The sequence below is a fragment of the Capra hircus genome, chromosome 7 (assembly GCF_001704415.2).
Source record: "Capra hircus breed San Clemente chromosome 7, ASM170441v1, whole genome shotgun sequence".
NCBI classification, from domain to species: domain Eukaryota; kingdom Metazoa; phylum Chordata; class Mammalia; order Artiodactyla; family Bovidae; genus Capra; species Capra hircus.
In genome coordinates, this window is record NC_030814.1 from 58,649,573 (window position 1) to 58,674,868 (window position 25,296).

The 25,296-nt window shown below is 40.8% G+C and overlaps 1 protein-coding gene across 1 annotated transcript; it reads right to left on the bottom strand.

Moving 5' to 3' along the window:
- ZMAT2 (zinc finger matrin-type 2) lies at positions 19,000 to 24,495 on the bottom strand. Its single transcript, XM_005683052.3, has 6 exons — positions 24,364 to 24,495; positions 23,937 to 24,030; positions 22,873 to 22,996; positions 21,599 to 21,672; positions 21,021 to 21,166; positions 19,000 to 20,032 (listed from the first exon to the last, which is right to left on the bottom strand). The coding sequence occupies exons 1-6, from the start codon at positions 24,379 to 24,381 to the stop codon at positions 19,889 to 19,891; spliced, it is 600 nt and encodes a 199-aa protein (XP_005683109.1). The 5' UTR covers positions 24,382 to 24,495; the 3' UTR covers positions 19,000 to 19,888.

Sequence of the window (25,296 nt, forward strand, 5' to 3'; positions counted from 1 at the left end):
GTATTTGGAGGGAAAGAAATTCTAAGAAGTGTTTATTTTTCAAATATGGATTTTAAAAGGGAAATAAATGTTCTAATTTACAAAAAAAGTAAATGCTAGAAATTGGCAACACTACAAGAGAAATGATGAATGCTCATCAGTAAACTGGGCACAGCTAAGGAAAGAATCACTGAGCTTGAAGATATTTCAAGATAGAAACTCCCAAACTGAAAAACAAAGAAAAGAAAACAGTGTGTTTTTGGGGTGGGGGGGGATGAAGAGAATATCTAAGAATTTGGGGACAATTACAGAGAAATAGAATCAATGGAATAAGTATAAAATAGAAAAGTATTTATTTTAAGAAGTTGGCTCATTCTATTACAGAGATTGACAAGTCCAAAATCTTCAGAGTGAGCTGTCAGGCTGCAGACAACAGAAGAGATGATGCTTCAGTTTGGTTCAGGTCTGAAAACCATCTCCTGGCAGAATTTACTCTTCCTAAGGGAAGATCAGTCTTTTCAAAGGATTGATGAGGTTCAGACACATTGTGGAAGACAGTCTGCTTTACACAAAGTCATTGACTTAAATATCAATATCATCCAAAATATACCCTCACAGAAATATCCAGAAAAGTATTTGACCACATATTTAGAGATTGTTATACAGGCAAGTTGAATTATAAAATTAGCCATCAAATCATGCAAACAAGAATAGAGCAGAATGGAATATTTTAGGTCTTGAAAGAAAAAACCCCATCAACCTAGAATTCTGTATCCAGTAAAGTTACTGTTCAAAAGTGAAGGAGAAATAAAGACTTTCTCACAAAGCAGTCACTGAAGGAATTTATCACCTGTAGATCTGCCTTGCAGGAAATATTTAAAAAGTACTTCAGAGAGAAGAAAAATAATATAGATCTATCTAATGAAAGGAACAGCATTTGATAAGGAATAATGTAGCCACACATTGACCAACACCCAGTAGCCAGGGAAGTTTAAATGCTCAACAAGGACCACCAGTGGGACAGCCAGGGCACCAGGCATGTCATTCAGCTATGTCGAGTGGCTGAAGGGTACGTCCCTGCTTTTTAAGGCCTGACAAAATGTGGTCTACTGGAGAAGGGAATCACAAACCACTTCAGTATTCTTGCCTTGAGAACCCCATGAACAGTATGAAAAGGCAAAAAGATATGACACTGAAAGATGAACCCACCAGGCTGGTAGGTGCCCAATATTCTACCAGAGCAGAGCAAAGAAATAGCTACAGAAAGAATGAAGAGGCTGAGCCAAAGTAGAAACGATGCCCAGTTGTGGTTAGATCTGGTGGTGAAAGTAAAGTCTAATGCTGTGAAGAACAATATTGCATAGGAACCTGCAATGTTAGGTCCATGAATGAAGGTAAATTTGATGCAGTCAAACAGGAGATGGCAAGAGTGAACATCGATATTTTAGGAATCAGTGAACTAAAATGAACAGGAACGGGAGAATTTAATTCAGATGACCATTATATCTACTACCATGGGTGAGAATCCCTTAGAAGGAATGGGGTAGTCCTCATAGTTAACAAAAGAATCCAAAATGCAGTCCTTGGTTACAGTCTCAAAAATGACAGAATGATCTCAGTTCATTTCCAAGGCAAACCATTCAACATCACAGTAATCCAAGTCAATGCCCCAACCTCTAATGCTGAAGAAGCTGAAGTTGAACGATTCTATGAAGATCTACAAGACCTCCTAAAATTAACACCAAAAAAGATGTCCTTTTCATGAGAGGGGACTGGAATGCAAAAGTAGGAAGTCAAGAGATACCTGTAATAACAGGCAAGTTTAGCCTTGGAGTACAAAATGAAGCAGAGCATAGCCTAAGGGAGTTTTGCCAAGAGAACACACTGGTCACAGCAAACACTCTCTTCCAACAACACAAAAGATGACTCTACATATGGATATCACCAGATGGTCAGTACCAAAATCAGACTGATTATATTCTTTGCAGCTGAAGATAAAGAAGCTCTATACAGTCAGCAAAAACAAGACCTGGAGCTGGCTGTGGCTCAGTTCTTCAGATCCTTATTGAAAAATTCAGGCTCAAATAGAAGAAAGTAGGGAAAACCACTAGGCCATTCATATATAACCTAAATCAAATATCTTATGATTATACAGTGGAGGTGATGAATAGATACAAGGGACTAGATCTGGTAGACAGAGTGCCTGGAGAACTATGGATGGAGGTATGTAATGTTGTATAGGAGGTGGTGACCAAAACCATCCCCAAGAAAAAGAAATGCAAGAAGACAAAGTGGTTGTCTGATGAGGCCTTACAAATAGCTGAGAAAGGAAGAGAAGCTAAAGGCAAAGGAGATAGGGAAAGATATTCCCAACTGAATGCAGAGTTCCAGAGAATAGCAAAGAGAGATAAGAAAACCTTAAATGACCAATGCAAAGAAATAGAGGGAAAAAATAGAATGGAAAAGACTAGAGATCTCTTTAATAAAACTGGAGATACCAAGGGAAATTTTCACACAAATATAGGCATAATAAAGTATAGAAATGGCAAGGACCAGCAGAAGCAGAAGAAGATTAAGAAGGGGTAGCAAGAACAGACAAAAGAACTGTACAAAAAAGTTCTTAATGACCGAGTTAACCAGGATGATGTGGTTGCTCATCTAGAGCCAGACATCCTGGAGTGTGAAGTCAAGTGGGCCTTAGGAAGCATCACTATGAGCAAAGCTAGTGGAGGTGATAGAATTCCAGCTGAGTTATTTCAAATCTTAAAAGATGTTGCTGTTAAAGTGCTGCATTCATTATGCCAGCAAATTTGGAAAACTCAGAAATGGCCACAGGACTGGAAAAGGTCAGTTTTCATTTCAATCCCCCAAAAAGGTAAAGCCAAAGAATGTTCAAATTACTGTACAACTGCACTCATTTCACATGCCAGCAAGATTATGTTCAAAATCCTTCAAGCTAGGCTTCAGCAGTATGTGAACTGAAAATTCCAGATTTACAAGCTGTACAAGAGGAACCAGAGATCAAATTTCCAACATACGCTGGATCATAGTAAAAGCAAGGAAATTCCAGAAAAACATCTACTTCTACTTCGTTGACTATGCTAAAGCCTTTGATTATGTGGATCACAACAAACTGTGGAGTATTCTTAAAGAGATAGGAACACCAGACCACCTTATCTGCCTCCTGAGAAACCTGTATACAGGACAAGAAGCAACAGTGAGAGCTGAACATAGAACAATGGACTAGTTTGAAATTGGGAAAGGAGTATATCAAGGCTGTATATTTTCACCCTGTTTATTTAACTTATATGCCGAATACATCATGTGAAATGCTGGGTTGGATGAATCACAAGCCGGAATCCAGATTGCCAGGAGAAATATCAACCTCAGATATTCAGATGATACCACTTTAACAGCAGAAAGTGAAGAGGAACTAAAGAGCCTCTTGATGAATGTGAAAGAAGAGAGTGAAAAAGCTGGCTTAGTCTGACGTAGGGTGCAGCTTGCTTGGGGCAGGTGCATGGGGATGACCCAGAGAGATGTTGGGGGGAGGGAGGTGGGAGGGGGGTTCATGTTTGGGAACGCATGTAAGAATTTAAGATTTTAAAATTTAAAAAAAAATAAATAAATAAAAAATTAAAAAAAAAAAAAAAGCTGGCTTAAAACTCAACATTCAAAAAACTAAGATCATGGCATCTGGTCCCATCACTTCATGGCAAATAGACGGGAAAAATGTGGAAAGTGTCAGATTCCTTCTTCTTGGGCTCCAAAATCACTTTGGACGGTGACTGCAGCCATGAAATTAAAAGATGCTTGCTCCTTGGAAGAAAAGCTATGACAGACATCAGTCAGTTCAGTCGCTCAGTCATGTCTGACTCTTTGCGACCCCATGAATCGCAGCACGCCAGGCCTCCTTGTCCATCACCAACTCCTGGAGTTCACTCAGACTCACGTCCATCGAGTCAGTAATGCCATCCAGCCATCATATCCTCTGTCCCCTTCTCCTGCCACCAATCCCTCCCAGCATCAGAGTCTTTTCCAATGAGTCAACTCTTCGCATGAGATAGCCAAAGTACTGGAGTTTCAGCTTTAGCATCATTCCTTCCAAAGAAATCCCAGAGCTGATCTCCTTGCAGTCCAAGGGACTCTCAAGAGTCTTCTCCAATACCACAGTTCAAAAGCATCAATTCTTCAGCGCTCAGCCTTCTTCACAGTCCAACTCTCACATCCAAAGCAGAGACATCACTTTACTGACAAAAGTCCATATAGTCAAAGCTATATTTTTTCCAGTAGTCATGAATGGATGTGAGAGTTAGACCATAAAGAAGGTTAAATGCGAAGAATTGATGCTTTTGAACTGTGGTGCTAGAGAAGACTCTTAAGCGTTCCATGGACAGTGAGGAGATCAAACAAGTCTATCTTAAAGGAAATCAACCCTCAATGTTCACTGGAAGGACTGATGCTGAAGCCAAAGCTCCAACGCTTTGGCCATCTGATGTAAAGAGCTGACTTACTGGAAAAGAACCTGATGCTGGAAAAATTGAAGGCAAGAGGAGAAGGGGGTGACAGAGAATCAGATGGTTGGATGGCATCACTGACTCAATGGAAATGAGCTTGAGCAAACTCAGGGAGATAGTGATGGACAGAGAAGCCTGAAGTGCTGCAGTTCATGGGGTTGCAAAGAGTCGGACACGACTAAGCAATAACAATATAAAATATTTTTTTTCTTATACTTAATTGAGTGCAGGTTGCAATTTGTTCAAAATAAAACAGAAACAATATACCAGATGGTTATAGCTGATGGATAAGTGATGATAGCAATGTTAGAAAGGGACAAGAAGAAATGGGGAAGACTTTGATTTAAGGTACATAATTACCCATAAAGTGATATAGTGTTATTTGAAAACGAATGTAAGACTAATCTTAAATGTAACGACTAATAAATTTTAGAAGAATAGTCAATATACTAAGAGAGGTCAGGAACTGAAATTACATAAAATGCTCAATTAAAAGCAGAATAGGCAGAAAAAAAGTGAAAAACAAAAAGGTGAACAAAAAACAAGGGCAACAAATACAGACACAAATAAGGTAAATATTAATCCAGCTATATCAATCATCACTTTAATGTGAATGATCTAAATATACCAATTAACAGATGATATAGAGTAGATAAAAAAAATAAGACCAAACTATATCTTGTCTATAAGAAACCCACTTTAGATATAAAGACATATATAGGTTAAAAATAAATAGATGGAGAAAGATATGCCATACTAACACTAATCAGAAGAAAGCCAGAAAGCAGAGAACCCAGAACTGTGCTCTGGGACAACCTAGAAGGGTAGGATGGGGAGGGAGGTGGGAGGGAGGTTCAAGAGGGAGAGGATATATATATATATATATATGGCTTATCATATTGATATATGGCAGAAACCATCACAATATTGTAAAGTAATTATCCTCCAATTAAAATAAAATAAAAATTTTAAAAAGAAAGCTGGAATAGTCATTTTAATTTCAGATAAAGCAGATTTCAGAGCAAAGAAAATGATCAGTGACAAAGGTAGACATTAAGGTGGGAGGGGGGTTCAGGATGGGAGACACAAGTATACTCATGGGTGATTCATGTCAATGTATGGCAAAATCCACTAAAATATTGTAAAGTAATTAGCCTCCAATTAAAATAAATAAATTAATTTTTTTTAAAGGTGGACATTACATAATTTTAAAAGGGACCAATTCTCTAGGAAGACATAACAATTCTGAATGCACATGTCCCTAACCACAAGCGTTAAAATACATGAGGCAGGGGCTTCTCTGGTAGCTCAGTGGTAAAGAATCCTCCTGCCAATGTAGGAGATACAGTTTCAATCCCTTGTCCGGGAGGATACCATGTGCTATGGAGCAACCAAGCCCATTTGCCACAACTATTGAGCATGTGCTCTAGGGCCCAGGAGACACAACTACTGAGCCTACAAGCTGCAGTAACTACTGAAGCCCCTGCACCCTAGAGCCCATGCTCTGAAAAAAGAGAAGCCGCTATAATGAGAAGCCTGTGCAATGTAATTAGAGAGTAGTCCCCACTCGCCACAACTAGAGAAAAAGCCATACAGCAACAAAGACCCAGCACAGCAAAAAACAAAACAAAACAAAAAACATACCTCTCACTAACATAATGGGTCAAAGAAGGAGTCACCAAAGAAATTTTAAAATAACTTGAACTAAATGAAAATTTAAGTATCATACATCAAAATTTGTGGGATACAGGGAATTCCCTGGCAGTCCAGTAGTTAGGACTCCATGCTTTCACTGCTAGGAGCCCAGGTTCAATCCCTGGTCAGGGAATTAAAATTCCACACCTGTGGCATAGCCACACACACACAAAAAATGTTATGGGATATAGCAAAAGCAGTACATAGAGGCAAATTTATAGCAATGAAACATATACTATTAAAGAAAGATCTGCTGCTGCTGCTGCTGCTAAGTTGCTTCAGTCGTGTCCAACTCTGTGCAGCCCCATAGATGGCAGCCCACCAGGCTCCCCCGTCCCTGGGATTCTCCAGGCAAGAACACTGGAGTGGGTTGCCGTTTCCTTCCCCAATGCATGAAAGTGAAAAGTGAAAGTGAAGTCGCTCAGCTGTGTCCGACTCTTGGCAACCCCATGGACTGCAGCCTACCAGGCTCCTCCATCCATGGAATTTTCCAGGCAAGAGTACTGGAGTGGGGTGCCAACGCCTTCTCCTAAAGAAAATCTAGAATCAGTAATTAAGCTTCCATCTTATGAAATAGAAAAAAAGCAAATTAAATCCAAAGTAAGCAGAAGAAATCTTTAAATACAATTAGAGGAGATATACTTAAAATTTGAGTAGAAGTCAATGAAATTGGAAACAGGAAAACAATAGGCAAATTCAATGAAACTAAAATCTGGTTGTTTGAAAATATAAATTGATAAACCTCTTGCCAAGCTAACCAAGAAAAAAAAGACAGAAGTTACAAATCACAAAGTCCACTGAAAGAAGCATTATAATTATTGATCCCTCAGACATTAAAAGAATAATAAAAGAATGGTAAGAACAATGCTGTCAATGCTGTATATTGTCACCCTGCTTATTTAACTTATATGCAGACTACATCATGTGAAATGCTGGGCTAGATGAAGCTCAAGCTGGAATCAAGATTGCCAGGAGAAATATCAATAACCTCAGATATGCAGATGACACCACCCTTATGGCAAAAAACAAAGAGGAACTAAAGAGCCTCTTGATGAAGGTGAAAGAGGAGAGTGAAAAAACTGGCTTAAAACTCAACATTCAAAAAACGAAGATCATAGCATCTGATCCCATCACTTCATGGCAAATAGATGGGGAAACAATGATAACAGTGAGAGACTTTATTTTCTTGGGCTCCAAAATCACTTTGGATGGTGACTGCAGCCATGAAATTAAAAAGATGCTTGCTTCTTGGAAGAAAAGCTATGACAAACTTAGATAGCATAATAAAAAGCTGAGACATCACTTTGCTGACAAAGGTCCATATAGTCAAAGCTATGGTTTTTCCAGTAGTCATGTATGGATGTGAGAGTTGCACCATGAAGAAGGCTGAGTGCCGAAGAATTGATGCTTTTGAATTGTGGTGCTGGAAAAGACTCTTAAGAGTCCCTTGGATCACAAGGAGATCAAACCAGTCAATCCTAAAGGAAATCAATCCTGAATATTCATTGGAAGGACTGATGCTGAAGCTGAAGCTCCAGTACTTTGGTCACCTGATGCAAAGAGCTGACTCACTGGAAAAGACCCTGATGCTGGGAAAGATTGAAGGCAAGAGGAGAAAGTGGCAACAGAGAATCAGATGGTTGGATGGCATCACAATGGACATGAGTTTGAGCAAACTCCAGGAGATGGTGAAGGACAGGGAAGCCTGGCATGCTGCAGTCCATGAGGTCGAAAAGAGTCAGACATGCCTGAGTGACTGAACAACAACAAAAGAACAGTGTTATACACACAAATTCGAAAACCCAGATGAAATAGTCTAATCTTTTGAAAAATACAATCTGCCAAAACTCACACAAGGAGTTAAATATATATCTATTAAAAAACTGAATCAATAACTAATAATCTTCCAAAATAGAAAGCACCAGTCTCAATGGTTTCCAATTCTACCAAACATTTAAAAAGGAAATGATACCAATTCTGTACAATGTCTTCCAGAAAACAGAAGCAGAAAGAACATTTTATAAGGCCAGTATTACCCTAACACCACAGACAATGATATAAGAAAGGCAAACTACAGGTCATTTTTCTCATAGCATAGATGTAAAAACTTCAACAAAATATTAGCAAATCAGATGCTACAAGATGCTATAATTATACTCTCTTAAAGAAAGAAAGAAGTATGACCCAATAGAATTTATCCCAGATATATAAGAATGAAATACTAGGAATTACATTTAGTATTCACCAAATCAATAGATCTAAGAAAAAAGGTAATAATTATTTCCATATGTGTTAAGTGCCCTTCAATAATACTTAACACACATTCCAGATTTTTTAAATAATTAAGATAGAAAATGATAGTAATATCACTATACTGATTATATGTATATATACATTATATGTATTATATCACAAAATATAATAAACATATTTTATGTATACATATACATAATTATGTTAAAGATGCATCTTAAAGGGGAAACAGTGGAGGAATTCTTATAAATGCCTGGAACAAGATAAGGATTCTTTTTAAAATTTATTTTATTGAGGTAGAGTTGATTTACAGTGTTGTGTTAATTTCTGTCACACAGTGAAGTGATTCAGTCATACATCTATATATGCATTCTTTTTTGTATTATTTTCCATTATGTTTATCATAGGATACTGAATATAGCTCCCTATGCTATACAGTAGGACTTTGTTGTTTTTCCATTATATGTATATATAATAGACAAAGATGATTTTGTAAATCTGATTATAAAAATTTTGTTTCAGAAAGATCATTTTGTTAATCCTAAGAATAAATAAGAAGTGCTTGTAAGCTATTGCAATGGTTCAGGCAAGAAGTGATAAGAGCCTGAGCAACAGCAGATAACTGCTAAGGAACCAAAAGAATGCTGGTTAAGTTCAAGCTTCCAGGTTGGGGAGATACATCTGGATAGAAAAGTCTGTATGTTATCTCTGTATGATATCAAATAAACCAAATAAAGATGCAGAGAAAAACATGAATAACTTCAAAACTTTAACCATCAGAAGAAAAAAAGTATGATTTTTATCTTGAAGTGAATAGTCTTATAAGTATATTGTGTACTTTGTCTTGTTGCAGTCAAGGAAATTTAAGTGAAGGTTTAATCTAATTAATGTTCTGTAAAAGCAACTCTAGAGAAGGTTAGTTATATAATAAAAAAAATTGGCAGAGTGCTAAATGAACAATATTAGGGCAATGGTCAATTAAATAGTAACATGTACTATCTTTGGAACATTTCATAGGTATGGACAATGTATTTTGGAGGGTATTTAGTAGGTTAAATAGTCATGATACAATGACAAGTAGAAAAGCAAGATACAAAACTGTGTAAACAGTACAATCCTAATTTTGCCAAAAAATATGTATCTAGGAGTGAGATTACAGGTAATTTTCACTATCCACTTGCTTTGCTTTTTTTTCACAACAGTAAAGATGTTTATCAGCTTTCACAATCAATAGTCAGACAAAAAATAAAAGATAAATACAATTGCAGGCTATAATGGGAACATGATTAACTTAACAATATAAAATAATAACATAGAATTTGGGGGCTCAAGCAGAGTGATGCGGTTAAGTGGAGGTGCATACATGTACATGTTTTCCATCCACCCAGCCAGTCTATGTCTTTTGGTTGATGCATTTAATCCACCTACCTTTAAGGTAGTTATTAATGTGTATGATCCTATTACCATTTTCTTAATTGTTTTGGGTTTATTTTCTATAGGTCTTGTGTTTCCTGCATAAAGAAGTGCCTTTAGCATTTGTTATAAAACTGGTTTGGTGGTGCTGAATTCTCTAAGCTTTGCTTGTCTGGAAAGCTTTTGATTTCTCCATCAAATCTGAATGAGAGTCTTGCTGGGTAGAGTATTCTTGGTTGTGTGTTCTTTCCTTTCATCACTTCAAATGTATCGTGTCATTCCCTTCTGGCTTGTGGAGTTCCTGTTAAGAAATCAGCTGATAACTGATGGGAATTCTCTTGTATGTTATTTGTTGTTTTTCCCTAGTTGCTTTTACTATTTTTTCTCTTTCATTTTTGTCAGTATGATTACTCTGCGTCTTGGTGTGTTCCACCTCGGGTTATCCTACCTGGGACTCTGCTTCCTGGACTTGGTTGACTATTTCCTTGCCCATGTTAGGGAAATTTTCAGCTGTTATCGCTTCAGATATTTTCTCAGGGCCTCTCTCTCTTCTCTTTTTAGGGCTCCTGCTGCTACTGCTGCTGCTAAGTCGCTTCAGTCGTGTCCGACTCTGTGTGACCCCACAGACGGCAGCCAACCAGGCTCCCCCTTCCCTGGGATTCTCCAGGCAAGAACACTGGAGTGGGTTGCCATTTCCTTCTCCAGTGCGTGAAAGTGAAAAGTGAAGTGAAGTTGCTTAGTCGTGTCCGACTCTTAGCGACCCCATGGACTGCAGCCCACCAGGCTCCTCCATCCATGGGATTTTCCAGGCAAGAGTACTGGAGTGGGGTGCCATTGCCTTCTCCATTGTAGGACTCCTATATAATGCAAATATTGATACACTTAATGTTGCCCCAGAGGTCTCTTAGGCTATCTTCGTTTTTTTTTTTTTTCCATTCCTTTCTCTATATTCTATTCTGTAGCAGTGATTTCTACCATTCTGTCCTCCAGATCACTTATGTTTTTCTGCCTCAGTTGTTTTGCTATTGATTCCTTCTAGTATAATTCATCTGTTTGTTTGCTGTTTAGTTCTTCGGTAAATATTTGCGTCTTCTCCATTCTGTTTCCAAGATCCTGGATCACCTTCATTATCATTATTCTGGATTCTTTTTCTGAAACATTGCCTATCTCCATTTCATTTGTTTTTCTGGGGTTTTATATTGTCCCTTCATCTGGGATATAACTCTTTCATCCTGATTAACTTTCTGTAATGTGATTTTTGTTCTAACCAAACTGTGGGATTGTGGTTCTACTTGCTTCTTCTGTCTGCCCTCTGGTGGATGAGGCTAAGAAAGTGAAAGTGAAGTCACTCAGTCGAGTCTGACTCTTTGTGACCCCATGGACTGTAGCCTGCCAGGCTTCGCTGCCCATGGGATTTTCCAGGCAAGAGTACTGGAGTGGGTTGCCATTTCCTTCTCCAGGAGATCTTCCCGACTCAGGGATTGAACCCGGGTCTCCCATGTTCTGGGCAGAGGCTTAACTGCTTAACTGTCTGAGCCACCAGGGAAGTCCTTAGATGAGGCTAAGGGGCTTCTGTAAACTTCCTGATGTGAGAGAAAGGGTGGGAAGGACTAGGTCTTGCTCAGTAAAGCTTTAATCCAATTATCTGCTGATGGGTGGAGTTGTGCTCCCTCCCTGTTAGTTATTTGGCCTGAGGCAACCCAATCCTGGGGCCTCCTACAGCTCTATGATAGGGTTAATGGCAACCTCCAAGAGGACTTTCACCAAGGGAGACCTTCCAGGACTGTTGCTGTTAGTGCTTCTATCCCTGTGGTGAGCCCCTGACAACACACGCCTCCACAGGGAGACCCTCCAGCACTAGCAGGTAGTTTTGGTTCAGTCTCCTGTGGGGTCAATGCTCCTTTCCTCTGGGCATTGATGCATGCAAGATTTTGTTTGTGCTCCTCAAAAGTGGAGTCTCTATTTCCCCCAGTCTTGTGGAAGTCCTATAATCAAATCCTGCTGGGCTTCAAGGTCAGATTCCTTGGGGATTCCCAGTTCTTTTGTTGAATCCCCAGGCTGAAAAGCCTGACAAGGGGCTCAGAACCTTCACAACACTTTGGTATTATTGTTCTTCAATTTGCGGGTTGCCCAGCCTGGAGGTGGGGTTGTATGGGATTTGATTTTATCATGATTGTGCCCCTCCTACTGTCTCGCTGCAGCTTTTTCTTTGTCATTGAACATGGAGTATTTTTTTTTTTTTTTGGTGGGTTCCAGTGTCCTCCTGTATATGGTTGTTCAACAGCTAGTTGCAATTTTGGTGCTTTTTCAGGAGGAGATGAGTGTACATCCTTCTACTTTGCCATCTTGAACAAGAAGCCAGGATGCTTTTTATTTCTACTACTATTTAACACTGCATTGGAGTAATTATCCAAAGCAATCAGAGAATGAAAAACAAATGAGGTATACAAAACTGGAAAAGTATAGAACAATTCAGCAAGGTGTTAGGACATAAAATTTACATACAAAAACCAACAACCTTCCTATACATAAACAATAACAAATTAGAAACTGAAGGCAATGGCACCCCACTCCAGTACTCTTGCCTGGAAAATCCCATGGACAGAGGCGCCTAGTGGGCTGCAGTCCATGGAGTCGCTGAGAGTTGGATACGACTCAGTGACTTCACTTTCAGTTTTCACTTTCATGCATTGGAGAAGGAAATGGCAACCCACTCCAGGGTTCTTGCCTGGAGGATCCCAGGGACGGCAGAGCCTGGTGGGCTGCCGTCTATGGGGTCGCACAGAGTTGGACACGACTGAAGCGACTTAGCAGCAGCAGCAGCAGCATGGAATATAAGGTCCTATTTATAAATAAAAAGTATAAATTATTAAAAGCAAACTTATCAAAAAATGCACAAAATTTCATGTATAGAAAACTTTGATGTACTTCTAAAAAACACAAAAGTGGGTTTGAGCAAGTAAAAAATATTCCTTGTTCTTAGAGTAAGTTCTTTTGACCTAACATCATAGAGATCTCAATTGTCTCCAAATTATTAGATAAATTAATATAATCCTAATAAAAACATCTATTTCTGCTTTATTGACTATGCCAAAGCCATTGACTGTGTGGATCACAATAAACCATGGAAATTTCTGAAAAAAAATGGGAATACCAGACCACCTGACCCGCCTCTTGAGAAATCTGTAGGCAGGTCAGGAAGCAACAGTTAGAACTGGACATGGAAAAACAGATTGGTTCCAAATAGGAAAAGGAGTACATCAAGGCGGTATATTGTCACCCTGCTTATTTAACTTATATGTAGAGTACATCATGTGAAATGCTGGGCTGGATGAAGCACAAGCTGGAATCAAGACTGCCAGGAGAAATATCAATAACCTCAGATATGCAGATGACACCACCCTTATGGCAGAAAGAACTAAAGAGAATCTTGATGAAAGTGAAAGAGGAGAGTGAAAAAGTTGGCTTAAAACTCAACATTCAGAAAACTAAGATCATGGCATCTGGTCCCATCACTTCATCACAAATAGATGGGGAAACAGTGAGAGACTTTATTTGGGGGGAGGGGCTCCAAAATCACTGCAGATGGTGACTGCAGCCATGAAATTAAAAGACGCTTACTCCTTGGAAGGAAAGTTATGACCAACCTAGACAGCATATTAAAAAGCAGAGACATTACTTTGCCGACAAAGGTCCGTCTAGTCAAGGCTATGGTTTTTCCAGTAGTCACATATGGATATGAGAGTTGGACCATAAAGAAAGGTGAGCGCCAAAGAACTGATGCTTTTGAACAGTGGTGTTGGAGAAGACTCTTGAGAGTCCCTTGGACTGCAAGGAGATCCAACCAGTCCATCCTAAAGATCAGTCCTGAATGATGTTGAAGCTGAAACTCCAATACTTTGGCCACCTGACGCGAAGAACTGACTCATTTGAAAAGACCTTGATGCTGGGGAAGATTGAAGGCAGGAGAAGGGGATGACAGAGGATGAGATGGTTGGATGGCATCACTGACTCAATGGACATGAGTTTGAGTAAACTCCTGGAGTTGGTGATAGACAGGGAGGCCTGGCGTGCTGCAGTCCATGGGGTCGCAAAGAGTCAGACATGACCGAGCAACTGAACTGAACTAAATAAAAATACTAACAATATATGGATGCAGACCTACTAGAAAAATAACATAGGAGAATAGAGAGGAATCATCTCATACCCATTAAGATGAACACTATTAAAAAAACAAAATAACAAATGTCAATGATATGGAGAGACTGAAATCCTTGTGCACTATTGATAGGAATGTAAAATTGTACAGCTGCCATGGAAAACAGTATGGAGACGCCTCAGAAACTAAAAATAAAATTACAATGAAAGTGAAGTCGTTCAGTTGTGTCCAACTCTTTGTGACCCCATATGTAGCCTACCAGGTTCCTCCATCCATGGGATTTTCTATGCAAGAATACTGGAGTGGGCTGCCATTTTCTTCTCCAGGGGATCTTCCTGACCCAGGGATTGTAGGCAGACGCTTTACCGTCTGAGGCACCAGGGAAGTCCAAAGTTACCATATAATCCAACAATTCCACTTCTGGGTATATATCCAGGAAATCCTATCACATGCCACAATACATTATACTAAATGAAATAAGCCAGTCACAGAAAGACAAATACTGACAATTTCATTTATATGAGTTTCCTAAAGTAGTCAAATTCATAGCGACAGGAAGTAGAATTGTGGTTGCCAGAAGCTAGGGGCAAGGTGGGGGTGGAGAGTTAATAGATATGGTTTCAGTTTTGCAAGATGAAGAAAGTTCTGGAGATGGACAGTGGTGATGGTTGCATAAGAATATGAACATAGTTAATTCCATTGAGTTAAATCCATCCATTGTACTCTTAAAAATGGTTAAGATGGTAAATTTTTTCTGTGTATTTTACAACAATATTAAAAAACAAAGAAAACTGACCTAGCTTCCAGGTTGCATAGAATAATGCTCAATATCACTAATCATCAGGGAAATGTAAAACAAAACCACAAAGAAATACCACCTCACACCTGTCAGAATGGCTATCATCAAAAAGACAATAAATGAAAACTGTTGGCAAGAATGTGGAAAAAAGAGAATCCTCATACACTGTTGGTGGGAATATAAGTTGGTGCAGCCACTATAGAAACAGTATGGAATTTTCTCAAATAATTTAAAAATAGAACTGAGGTATCCTAGAAAAATCAATTAGATTTGAAGAAAAAAAAAAAAAATCTTCTGGGCTTCAAGCAAAATGACCAAATTACTTAGGAAGGAAAAAAATCAGGTTGGTAACAGGTTTCACAACAGCACACAAGAAAGGCAGCAAATAAGTTTTTAAACACCCTTCAGAAAAGAAGCGAGACCCAAGATTTTATATCCAGCCAATATGTCCTTTATATACTAAGGCTATAGAAAATCAGTATTAAATATGCAAGAACTCAGAATACTGTACTCAGGAGCCTCTTTTGAGGAATTTACTAGAAAATTAGTTTCATCCAACCAAGAACTAACAGGAAAATTCAGAAAGCATCATGATGGTTAGTGTTAAATATACTAATTAGTTGTAGATCTGCAAGTAAAATAAAGGGGGTAACAAGGATGGGAAAGAGTATGCAAATTGTTTTCTGAAAACAATATGTCTCAATTTGGGAGGAGAGCAAGGGGAAAAAAAGGATAAAATAATTGATCTTTATATAAGTAATGGGTTGCCTCAGCGGTAAAGAATTCGCCTGCATTGCAGGAGCCACAGGAGAGGTAGGTTCCATCCCTCGGTCGGGAAGATCCCCTGGAAGAGGAAACGGCAATCCACTCCAGTATTATTGCCTGGAGAATTCCATGGACAGAGGAGCCTGGGGAGTCCATGGGGTCGCAGAGTCAGACACAACTGAAATGACTTAGCACAGCACATATAAGTAATGAGGGAGTCAAGATACAGCTGACAAAGTAAATCATACAGCCACCTATGGAAAAGTTATTTGAGGACTTAGAAAAGACAGAAGTATAACGGATAACTACTGAAACAAAAACGCAAACGTTACTTAACATCAAAGGTAGTTTTCAAAGGTTTTTTTTTGGGGGGTGGGGGGTGGGGGGGGGGAGGTTAGCACTTCCTTACTTCCGAGAAATTCTAGGTGAATCCAAGATGCGCTAGGTTCACATCTGTTATTTCCTGCCCCAGTTATAGAACCAGGCATTTCTCCAAGGATCCCCGGTTCCTAGTCGAACGGGAGGCTAAACAACCACTGGGAAAGGTAGTCACGTTGGCACTCCCGGCGGGGTAGGAATCTCAAAACGCTGTTTCCGAGCGGGATCACTGGGAAAACGAAGGTGGGACTGCGGCAAAAGGACTGGAGAGCGCCCGCGGGTCTCGAACCACTCTCAGAGAGAGTAATTTAATCACTTTGTAGTCGAAGGAACCGCTGAGCTACGGCCAGCCCGAAAAAGCTGACTGTATTATGTCCTCTTGACTGCTGAGCAAGAGTTGCGTCATACTAAACCAATCAGAGTATACGTGATCTAGGCTAACTTGGAGACCTTAGTAAACCCATCTGCTCCCCCATCCCGTCCAGATACTTGGAGTGCGCACCTGTGGACACACAACAGTGAGAAGGGCCCAAGTCTTTCCTCTCCTATCTCCTAGTAAGCTCTTCCGCAGTTGCTTCCGGGCCCTTTCCCTTCTATTACTCGGCAGTCACCTGGTCAACTAGTCTCTGGAGGTCTCCTCCAGCCTCTTGCTCCCTCGACAACACCGCCCCTCCCCACCCCGCCCCGCCCCCCCCACACACACGGCCGCTAAGTGAACTTAGCAATTTTCAGAGTGCCCTGAGTCAGATTTGTTATTCGGGCCTTATCTTGGAAATTTGCTTCTAACCAGGTAAACCCTAGGGCGCCTATCCCAGCCTGTTACACAGAACCGTTATCCCAGAACTGTTACACAATTCCCAGGTATTATGTAGTATTACTTGTTACTGTTTCACAAAATTATTAGAAACTGCATATGAATACCCTATTCCTTTTGTGTAAACAGCCACAATTCCTACTTTTTTCCAGTTAACCATGTTTACGATTTCAGTGTGCATCCCTTCAGTTCTATACACACTATAGTCTTGACTGGTGGGAGAGAGGGGCGCAGGTAGGCTTATTGGGGATTAGTTGGTTGGGTATTGTTTTGTTTGTTAACATGTCTTGGAGAGCTTGTCAGTATGTATATAGATCTAATTCATACATACTGTAATGGCTGAATTTTACTTGAGTATAAATGCACTATTTTTACTTAAAATGTTTCACTGTTATAGCTACACTAAATATCCTTGTATGTGTATATATACATAAGCAAGTCTGTTTTTAGGACAGATACTTATACAAGTAGAATTGCTGGATTAAAGACTCTTCATATTTAAATTTTTGGAAGTTATGGGAGAGATTTGAGAGGCCCTGGGGGTGCCAGAAGCCAAAGAATCATCAGAAGCCATACAGATCTTTCGTTCCCTAAATACTTTAATTGGCAATTCCACCAGAAGAATGTACATTCCATGATAGCTGGGGCCTTGATACCTTGTCCCAGAAGATACTACCAGGACCTAGAACAAGTTCAGCATCTCAGAACTCACTGAATGAATGAACTCACGTCGGCCAGTGACAGACAAACTCTTCAATCAGAATGCAAAATTTCCTTGGATTTTTAGAAAGACCACAAACATCAAGAAAGTTTCTCTTCTGAGAAATTCTTCTAGGATTGCTTTAAACTCCTAAATTTCCATCCCATCTCCTTCCTCCCCCACTTTTAATTCACCAGCTTGAATCCCTCTTAACACCCATGAGCTAGACAGATCCCTTGGAAACTCAAACCACTTGCCAGTCCCAAGGGAACGTAGAGAAAATGGACTTCAAAATTGCTTTTCAGTAGAGGTAACCAGAAGTCAGATTCCACCAGTATCAAAACGGGAGGGAAATCACTTGAAGTCAAGCTGAATTAGCTGCCTGAAGAATACTGAAGCACTGAAGGAACTCAGCACGTTGACAAATTCTCCAGTCTGTCTTGAAAGGGGGAACAAAAGGACCCAGGGGACAAAGGCAGATTCTTACCAGAGGACCTGTAGAACACAGAATCCTGCCAAGGAAAGCACCAACTAATATGCCTACAACAAATACTGTAGGACAAATTTTGAACCAGTAATGATGCTCTGTGTTTCCAGTGGCAAGATTCAGCATCAGAAATAAAATTAGGTAAAAGATATGTCTGACAGTAAGGAAATTTTGCACAGAAGTCCAAAGGGAAGAGTATGTAGTACTCTGAGGGACCTACAAGTGGTTCAGATGCTACATAAAGGTGTCAGAAGAGCTAGATGAGGCAGAAAATGTCAACAACCCATATGGTAGCAGCCTTGTTAACCAAAATAGAGCCCACTTTTCAAGGTACAGAACCAACTAACGTTGCTATAGAATTCACGTGCTTAAAACTCGTGTTAATTACCATTTGTGTTTTTTTACTTTAAGGAACTGATTTCCCCCTGCCCCCGCTCTGCATCCCTGGGACCTGGCATAGTATCTGATCCAGAGAATACCAAAGTCGTTTTTACTTTAACCAGTCTGTGCCATCTAATTCTCAAGTTAGACCAAACTAGGCAAGGCAGCTTCTTAATGGTTCTCAGTGGGGCTAGCGGAAGGAATTCTGTCCCTCCATCCCAACCTCCAGGGGACACAGACATCTTTAACTGTCACAACTTGGAGAAGGTGCTATTGGCAACTAGTGAGTAGATGCTAAAGATACTCTAAATATCCTACAATACACAAGGGTGCCCCCACAACAAAGAATTATCCAGGCCAAAATGTCAACAGTGCAAAACTGAGAACCCTGTGCCTAGCCTAACTGCAGATAGTTAAGAAAACACTAAGTTTTCAACCCTGAGCTCTGCTGTTCCAAAACCAGCAGATCAAAGGAGGCTAAAAAATAGGAAAAGTTTTTTTAAACTCCTCCAGGCACAGATCCCATCAGAGGGAATTATAACTCGTCTTGAAGGAAATCTAGAAAAAAAGTGACACGGCTCAAATACAGGGAGAAGAAAAAGTGTGGGGAAGAAAAAAAAAACAATACACAGGGAAGAATATGGAATGTTCCCACCAAATGTGAAATAGGCCCAGTCAATGTCATTTATTATACATGTTGAACAGCCTCTGAGACCCAAGGGCTCCCATATGAGGTTTTTTCCTTTTTCTTTTTTGCATCAAACAGGTTCTTCCAAGAGCCTGCTTACAAGGAAGACAAAAACAGGGTAATCTTCAATAAAATGAAACAAATAGGAAAAGCTGAACAGATTTTACATATGAAGAACAAAAGTTTAAAAACTCACCAAACAAAAACCACACCACTCATCCCATTTAATTTCCTGTTACATGCTCTGAAGAAGCTGAGAACACCAGGCCCCAAGGCAGTGATGCTCTTGAGGCTCTAGCTCAGGCTCCCTCTATGTGACAGATTCATGCACACGCACCCGCACATACCACAGATCCAGGCAGAAGTACACATGCATGCACAGGTGGCCAGAGAACCACAAGGGAGATGGAGAGAGGTTGGGGGGCGGGAAGGGGGAGTCAAGGATATACTGTCAACTGGAAACTGGGGACCCAGAGAACCCTTCTGCTGTAGGCTGAGTCAAAATTAAAACAAAGGCAGAACACAGGATAAATGTAGGATGCTCAGATAAGAGATGGACAGATGAAGAGGGAAAGATTCAAGGGAGTTTCGGGAAAGCAGCCTCAGAAGAGGGGTTTTTCTTTATTGGGAAATCAGATGGTCAGAGGTCCTGTGTCTCCAGTGATGTACTGAGGCTGACGGAATATGCCACAGCATGTTCCTTTGCATTCTGTGCTCTCTCCCAAGGCAGAGGAAAACCAGAAACACCCACCCTCTAGCCCTCCCCATTGCCACTCTTACCAACTTTCCCCAGTACCTCCCCCAAAATGACGCCCACACACACACAGTTAGGCCCAGCAAAAAGCCAAGCATAGAAAGCCTCAGTAACTCTTCTTGGTGGAACCAAAGCCAGAAAAGCCCATCACAGCTGCCATTTCATCATCCTCCTCAAATGTCAAGTCCTCCTCCGCCCTCCTTTTCTTCTCCTTCTGCTTCTCTTTCTTGTAGGCTTTGGCCTTTTCCTCCTAGAGGGGAAATCACTCAGAATCAGTTCAGACTCCTGAGCAAATCTTGCTGAAACAGAAAGGTGAGTGTCCTTCCCATCTTTAGAAGAAAAATATAGACAAGTAAAATTTCAAGAGCAGAGGAAAAGCCACAGTAAAGATTCTAAGGGACAGGAAAGAGAAGTTTCAGCCTGTGGAAAGCATTTCTTAATCCTACATCCCAGTTCATCTCTAGCTCACAACAAGGTGATAGGAGAAAAGCCACAGGGCATACAGTATAAGCCAGGAAATGGTCTAAGTGCTTCATGTATATTACATACTAAGATCTCTAATATGAGGAAACAGAGGTACAGAGAGGTTATATAGCTTGTCCAAGATTCACAGCCAGTAAGTGGAGGAAACAGAATTCTGACCCAGTCAGCCTGGTTCCACAGGCCTAATGGAGACTGCTGCTGCTGCTGCTGTTGCTAAGTCGCTTCAGTCGTGTCCGACTCTGTGCGACCCCATAGACGGCAGCCCAGAAGGCTCCTCTGTCCCTGGGATTCTCCAGGCAAGAACACTGGAGTGGGTTGCCATGTCCTTCTCCAATGCATGAAAGTGAAGCGTGAAAGTGAAGTTGCTTAGTCGTGTCCGACTCTTAGCGATCCCATGGACTGCAGCCTATCAGGCTCCTCCACCCATGGGATTTTCCAGGCAAGAATACTGGAGTGGGTTGCCACTGCCTTCTCCGAATGGAGACTAGGTGCACTTAATTAATAACTCAGGTAGTAAAAAGAAAAAAAAAGTATGGCCCAGAAAGTTTAGAAAAAAAGGACAGGTTTAGAGCCATTTCCTTTAGATTATGAGAGTCCCAAACAAGGGCAATAAATGTTTCCCTTACTGTATAGGAGTTCAGGAGACACAATTCTCCTCTGGGAGTGGGAGTGGAATGAGGAAAAGAGCCTAGTCATGATTCATAACATAAAATTTAAAGCTGAAGGAGAAGGGAGAGAAGGATAGTAGAGCCTACCTCTTCTCTGAGTTCTTTCATCCGTTCCTCAAAATCATAATCCTTCTGCTTCTCTTCCATCTTCTTCTTGTTTACTTCAAAACGTTTCTTCACTTGATCCAAGGTGGAACGTTCCACACGCATAGACATACCCAGGTTTCGCTGATCTGGGTAGGGTCAACAGAAAAAAAGGTAAGGTTCTTAAAACTTCCTAAGTCCCTCAAAAAGTCTTTTCCTGACATTAAAAACAAAACCAAAAACTCATAAAACATGCAGTAAAAAATATCAGGACTAAAAAATACTTCTTGGCAGCAGCCCCCAATAACAAGATAAAGCAGCTTTCAACTACTCTTACTGAGCAAATGCACACCAATAGTTGGGCCCAGGAGAAAACCATGTTTTGGACTTGTCGAGAGCCTCAAACATATTTTCACCTCATGGACTCCAGGAACGTTAAATAAAGTAAAGAATGGCCTATGCTGAAGGAACCAGAGAATGCCCTAGACGTAAAAAAGAGGCTCAATAGAAACTACCCTCTCCCTTACACCATCACCAAAATTCAATCTCAGCCTCAATCATAATCTACCTCCAAGCCTTACGTTTCTTTCCATTAATGTGATCCAAGAAGTTAATGGAGTCTTTCACCACACAGTCACAGACATTGCAGTAGTACCTAGAAAACAAAAAGAAACAACACTAGCTTCAAATTTGCTTATAAAGATTTTATCGTTTTCAGCCAAGAAACTGATAATATTTAGGTAAAAATTCTTTTTAGAGGAGACACTTCTCATTTCCACAAAGCCTTTGCTCTTGAAAGAGTGTGGCTTCCAGCCTCCAAGATGGCCCCCACAATGATGCCACCTATATTCCTACCCTATATAGGCCCTTCCCAACTTGTACCAGGGTTAGTCCACGTGATCAATAAATTATATCAAAAGTAATGCTATGTCACTTCCAAGATTAAGTTTTTTTAAAAAAACATGCATTCTGCTTAGTCTGTTCATGTAGATCACCTACTCTGGGGAAGCCACTTGCTTTGTTGTGAGCAGCACTATGGAGTGGCCCATAGAGCATAGAACTGAGGGCTCCAAATCACAGTCACGTGACACAGTTTGGACAAAGATCCTCCAGCCCCACTTACACCTCAGATGAATGCAGACCCAGCAGACACCCTGATGTTAGCTTTGTGAGAGACCCTGAGCCAGAACTACTTAGATAAGCCTTTTCCATATTACTTACCCATGTGAGATATTGTGAGCTATTCTTTGTTTTATGCTGCTAAATACTGGGTTAATGTATGAACACAAATAGCAATAGATAACTAACACAAAGAGGAAAGTTAACAGTGAGTTTACTCAGAGAAGCAGCTCAGAGAAGTGTCACTTATTGTTATCTGTGTTATGCTCCTGCTGGAAAACACACCTAAACAGAGTAGTAGTGTTAGGCAAAAAGATGAAGAGTTCCTGTGAGACCTTTCTTCCTAAAGGTAAGGGTCTAGGAGGAAGGTGCACAACCAGAAAATATGTAACTACAACTTCTGTAGCCAATCTTGAACCTCAACTCCCTTTATTCATGGTCAACATTTTCTGGGCTCCATTTTAGTTGCACCTAATTTCTCCCCTAGAAATCTCCTCAGTAGTCCTTTCCTTCATTTTTTCCTTTGGAAGGAGAACAAATAATCCCTTTTAAAATATTAAGAAGTAGATATAGTGCTAATATGAAGAAGCCTACAGAGTAACCCCCTCTTACAGACATGTTAACTAGAGACCCTGGAGGGAAATGGATAGAATTACAGGAAACAAGGTTGTTATTCTGGGGGCAGGTACTGAGCATAACATTTCCTGGCTGCAGAGAAAGATGAGAAGCCACTCACCCTCCCATCTCAGACTGTGGGGTAGTCTTGGTAATGACAATTGTCTTTCCGAGTTTGGATTCCAGGTCCACCTTGTAGTCCCTATGCCGGAGAAGCTCTCGCTTAACTGGCTGCACTGGTTTTCCTGAAATATAATGGGGAAGGAAGTCCCTTCATTATTAGAGTTCCTTAACCAGAAAGGAAAAGAAACGCATAAAGTCCAAATTCCAGAGGTCTACTTTCATTTCTTTTGTGAAACATGAAGCAAAGGACACAACAGTCACTTGTAGCAGCAGCTACGGGGAAGCTCAACACAAAAAAATGACAAGCAATTCTTAACTCTTTACATCTTTTCTCCACTTTAAAGCCAAAGAATCTAAAAGCAATTTTTAAAATGCATTAATTAACTGAAGGCAAGAATTGTGAATCTGCACAAAAAGCAACCTTTTAAAAGAACAGCAAGACTACTCTTAAAAGGAAGACCAATATTTGGGAAATAATCTGTTGCATGCCAAGCACTATTATACAAGTTACATAAAAACTAAAAGGTTTAGAGTGTGTAACCTGGTGTGGAAGAAGGCAGAAGAATGTACGGTTTGAAAACAGACGAGAAAGGAAGATATTTCTTTCTACATAGTGGAATCTCTAGAAGAGGAGCACCAACTCCCTGACACTGTCTATCGCTCAGAGAACAGTCCTAGACGCTAGGTTAAATAATACCATGTTTCCTGCTGAGAGAAAAAGAGGCTCTTCAATAGTAGTTAACACACAGCAGCGAAATACTCCTCCTCCTGTCGCTACTAAGGATTCCACTCTCTTCTCTGTACCGGAGGAAAGTACTAAATGAGCCAAGCAAAGGCAGAGCAAGGAAGCCGAAAATCACAGAGCTGGAAAGCACCTCAAAAGCACTTCAATCCATCTCGCTTTCACCTTATATCTGAAGAAATCGAGAACTAGGGAGGGAATACTCTGGCAGATATTACAGAAGTATGGAGGACAGCGCATTTCAACTCCCCACCCACTCACTCTCCAACCACTGCATCGCCTCTACAACACAGTTAGGACTTAATGGAGCAAGTACCCACCATCCTTCTTTTCTCTCTCTTCCGTGAGCCTCTTCTCGGCGAGCTTCTCATATTCATCTTTGTCCCACTTTCGGCGAAAGTCCAAGTTTTTTGTCTGGGGGAAGAAAAATGCGCTTAAGATTCGCCGCTAATCGTGTCCAACTCCTGGAAAAACTGAAGAAACCGCGTCCACGCTGCCAAGGCGGCCCAGGACCTGAAGAGAGTGAAGCCTCTCCGGACACCACCAGGAGGCTAAGGTTACCTCAGGACCCCAACCCGAGCCCTCCCCGATTCCACAGACCCTGCGCGAGAGCCTCACTGGGGAGCTCTTGAACTGGAGCCATTATGTTGCGAAGAGGCGTCGGGAAGCCAGTTGGGTGTGGAATATTCAACGCCGAGAAGCCACCCTCTACCCGCGACTCCAAGCCTCCTCACACACAACACCTACCCCACTGCCTGACGCCATCTTCACTGCGAAGTGAATGGGAAGCCGGAAAATGCCGTAAAAAGCGGCCTTGAGCCGTAAAGCAAGCTTGCCTCCAATCAGCTTAGAGTCTCGTGTTCTAAACGAGCGAAGAACTGGAGGGCTTCGAAAACAGGATTGTCAGCCCCGCCTCCGCGCCAAGGAAATGGCGCATGCGTAAGGGAAGTATGAAGCAACACGGAAGTAAGGGCGCCTGCAAACGTTTTCGTCCTGGCTTTCAAAACAGGCAGACTCAACTCATCTTAACAAGAGGAAAATAAGATCCAGATCAGTGCTCTCTGATCTAGTCTAATAAACTTGCGTGCATTCCAGGAGTTTCCAAACATTTAAGGCTGAAGCGCTGTTATACGGTCTCAAATGCTTCACTTTAGTGATTCACCGCAAGCACTAAAAATACGGGCTCAGAGCACTTAACTGAAAAGATTGCAGCCTTCCCAACACACAAATACAAATCGCTTTTTGCAGTTTGTCTCTTTATCTTGAAGCAATGCTACCACTCTTTGGTTCACTCATTTTTCCTCCAGCTGAGTACATTCGGGTCATTCAATCCATCAGTGTCAGTTCAGTTCAGTCGCTCAGTCGTGTCCGACTCTTTGTGACCCCATGAATCGCAGCACGCCAGGCTTCCCTCTCCATCACCAACTCCATAGGGCACAGTTTAAACAACATGATCGGACTTGGGAAGGTGGGTATCAGCAACACTCCCGTGAAGAACTCTAGCAGATGTCTCACTATACACTGATTCAGTGGTGTGACTTTATCTCTAAGTTGGGGGAAGAGGGAACTGTGGTCACTTCCTTCACTCAATACAGAAACATCACCCCAGGGAGATAACTCCTAGTTCACAGAATCCTCCCGTGTACACTCAAGGGTTTTCCATGGCCTACGCAAACCAAC

Bases quoted from the DNA above. Each gene is read 5' to 3' on its own strand.
- ZMAT2 (XM_005683052.3), bottom strand. The intron at 22,997-23,936 runs GTGGGTACTTGC...ATTATATTTCAG, and splicing joins AGAGAGAGAAAAGAAGGATG to GAAAACCAGTGCAGCCAGTT. The intron at 20,033-21,020 runs GTAGGCTCTACT...TTTCCCCTCTAG, and splicing joins TGAAAGAACTCAGAGAAGAG to GAGGAAAAGGCCAAAGCCTA.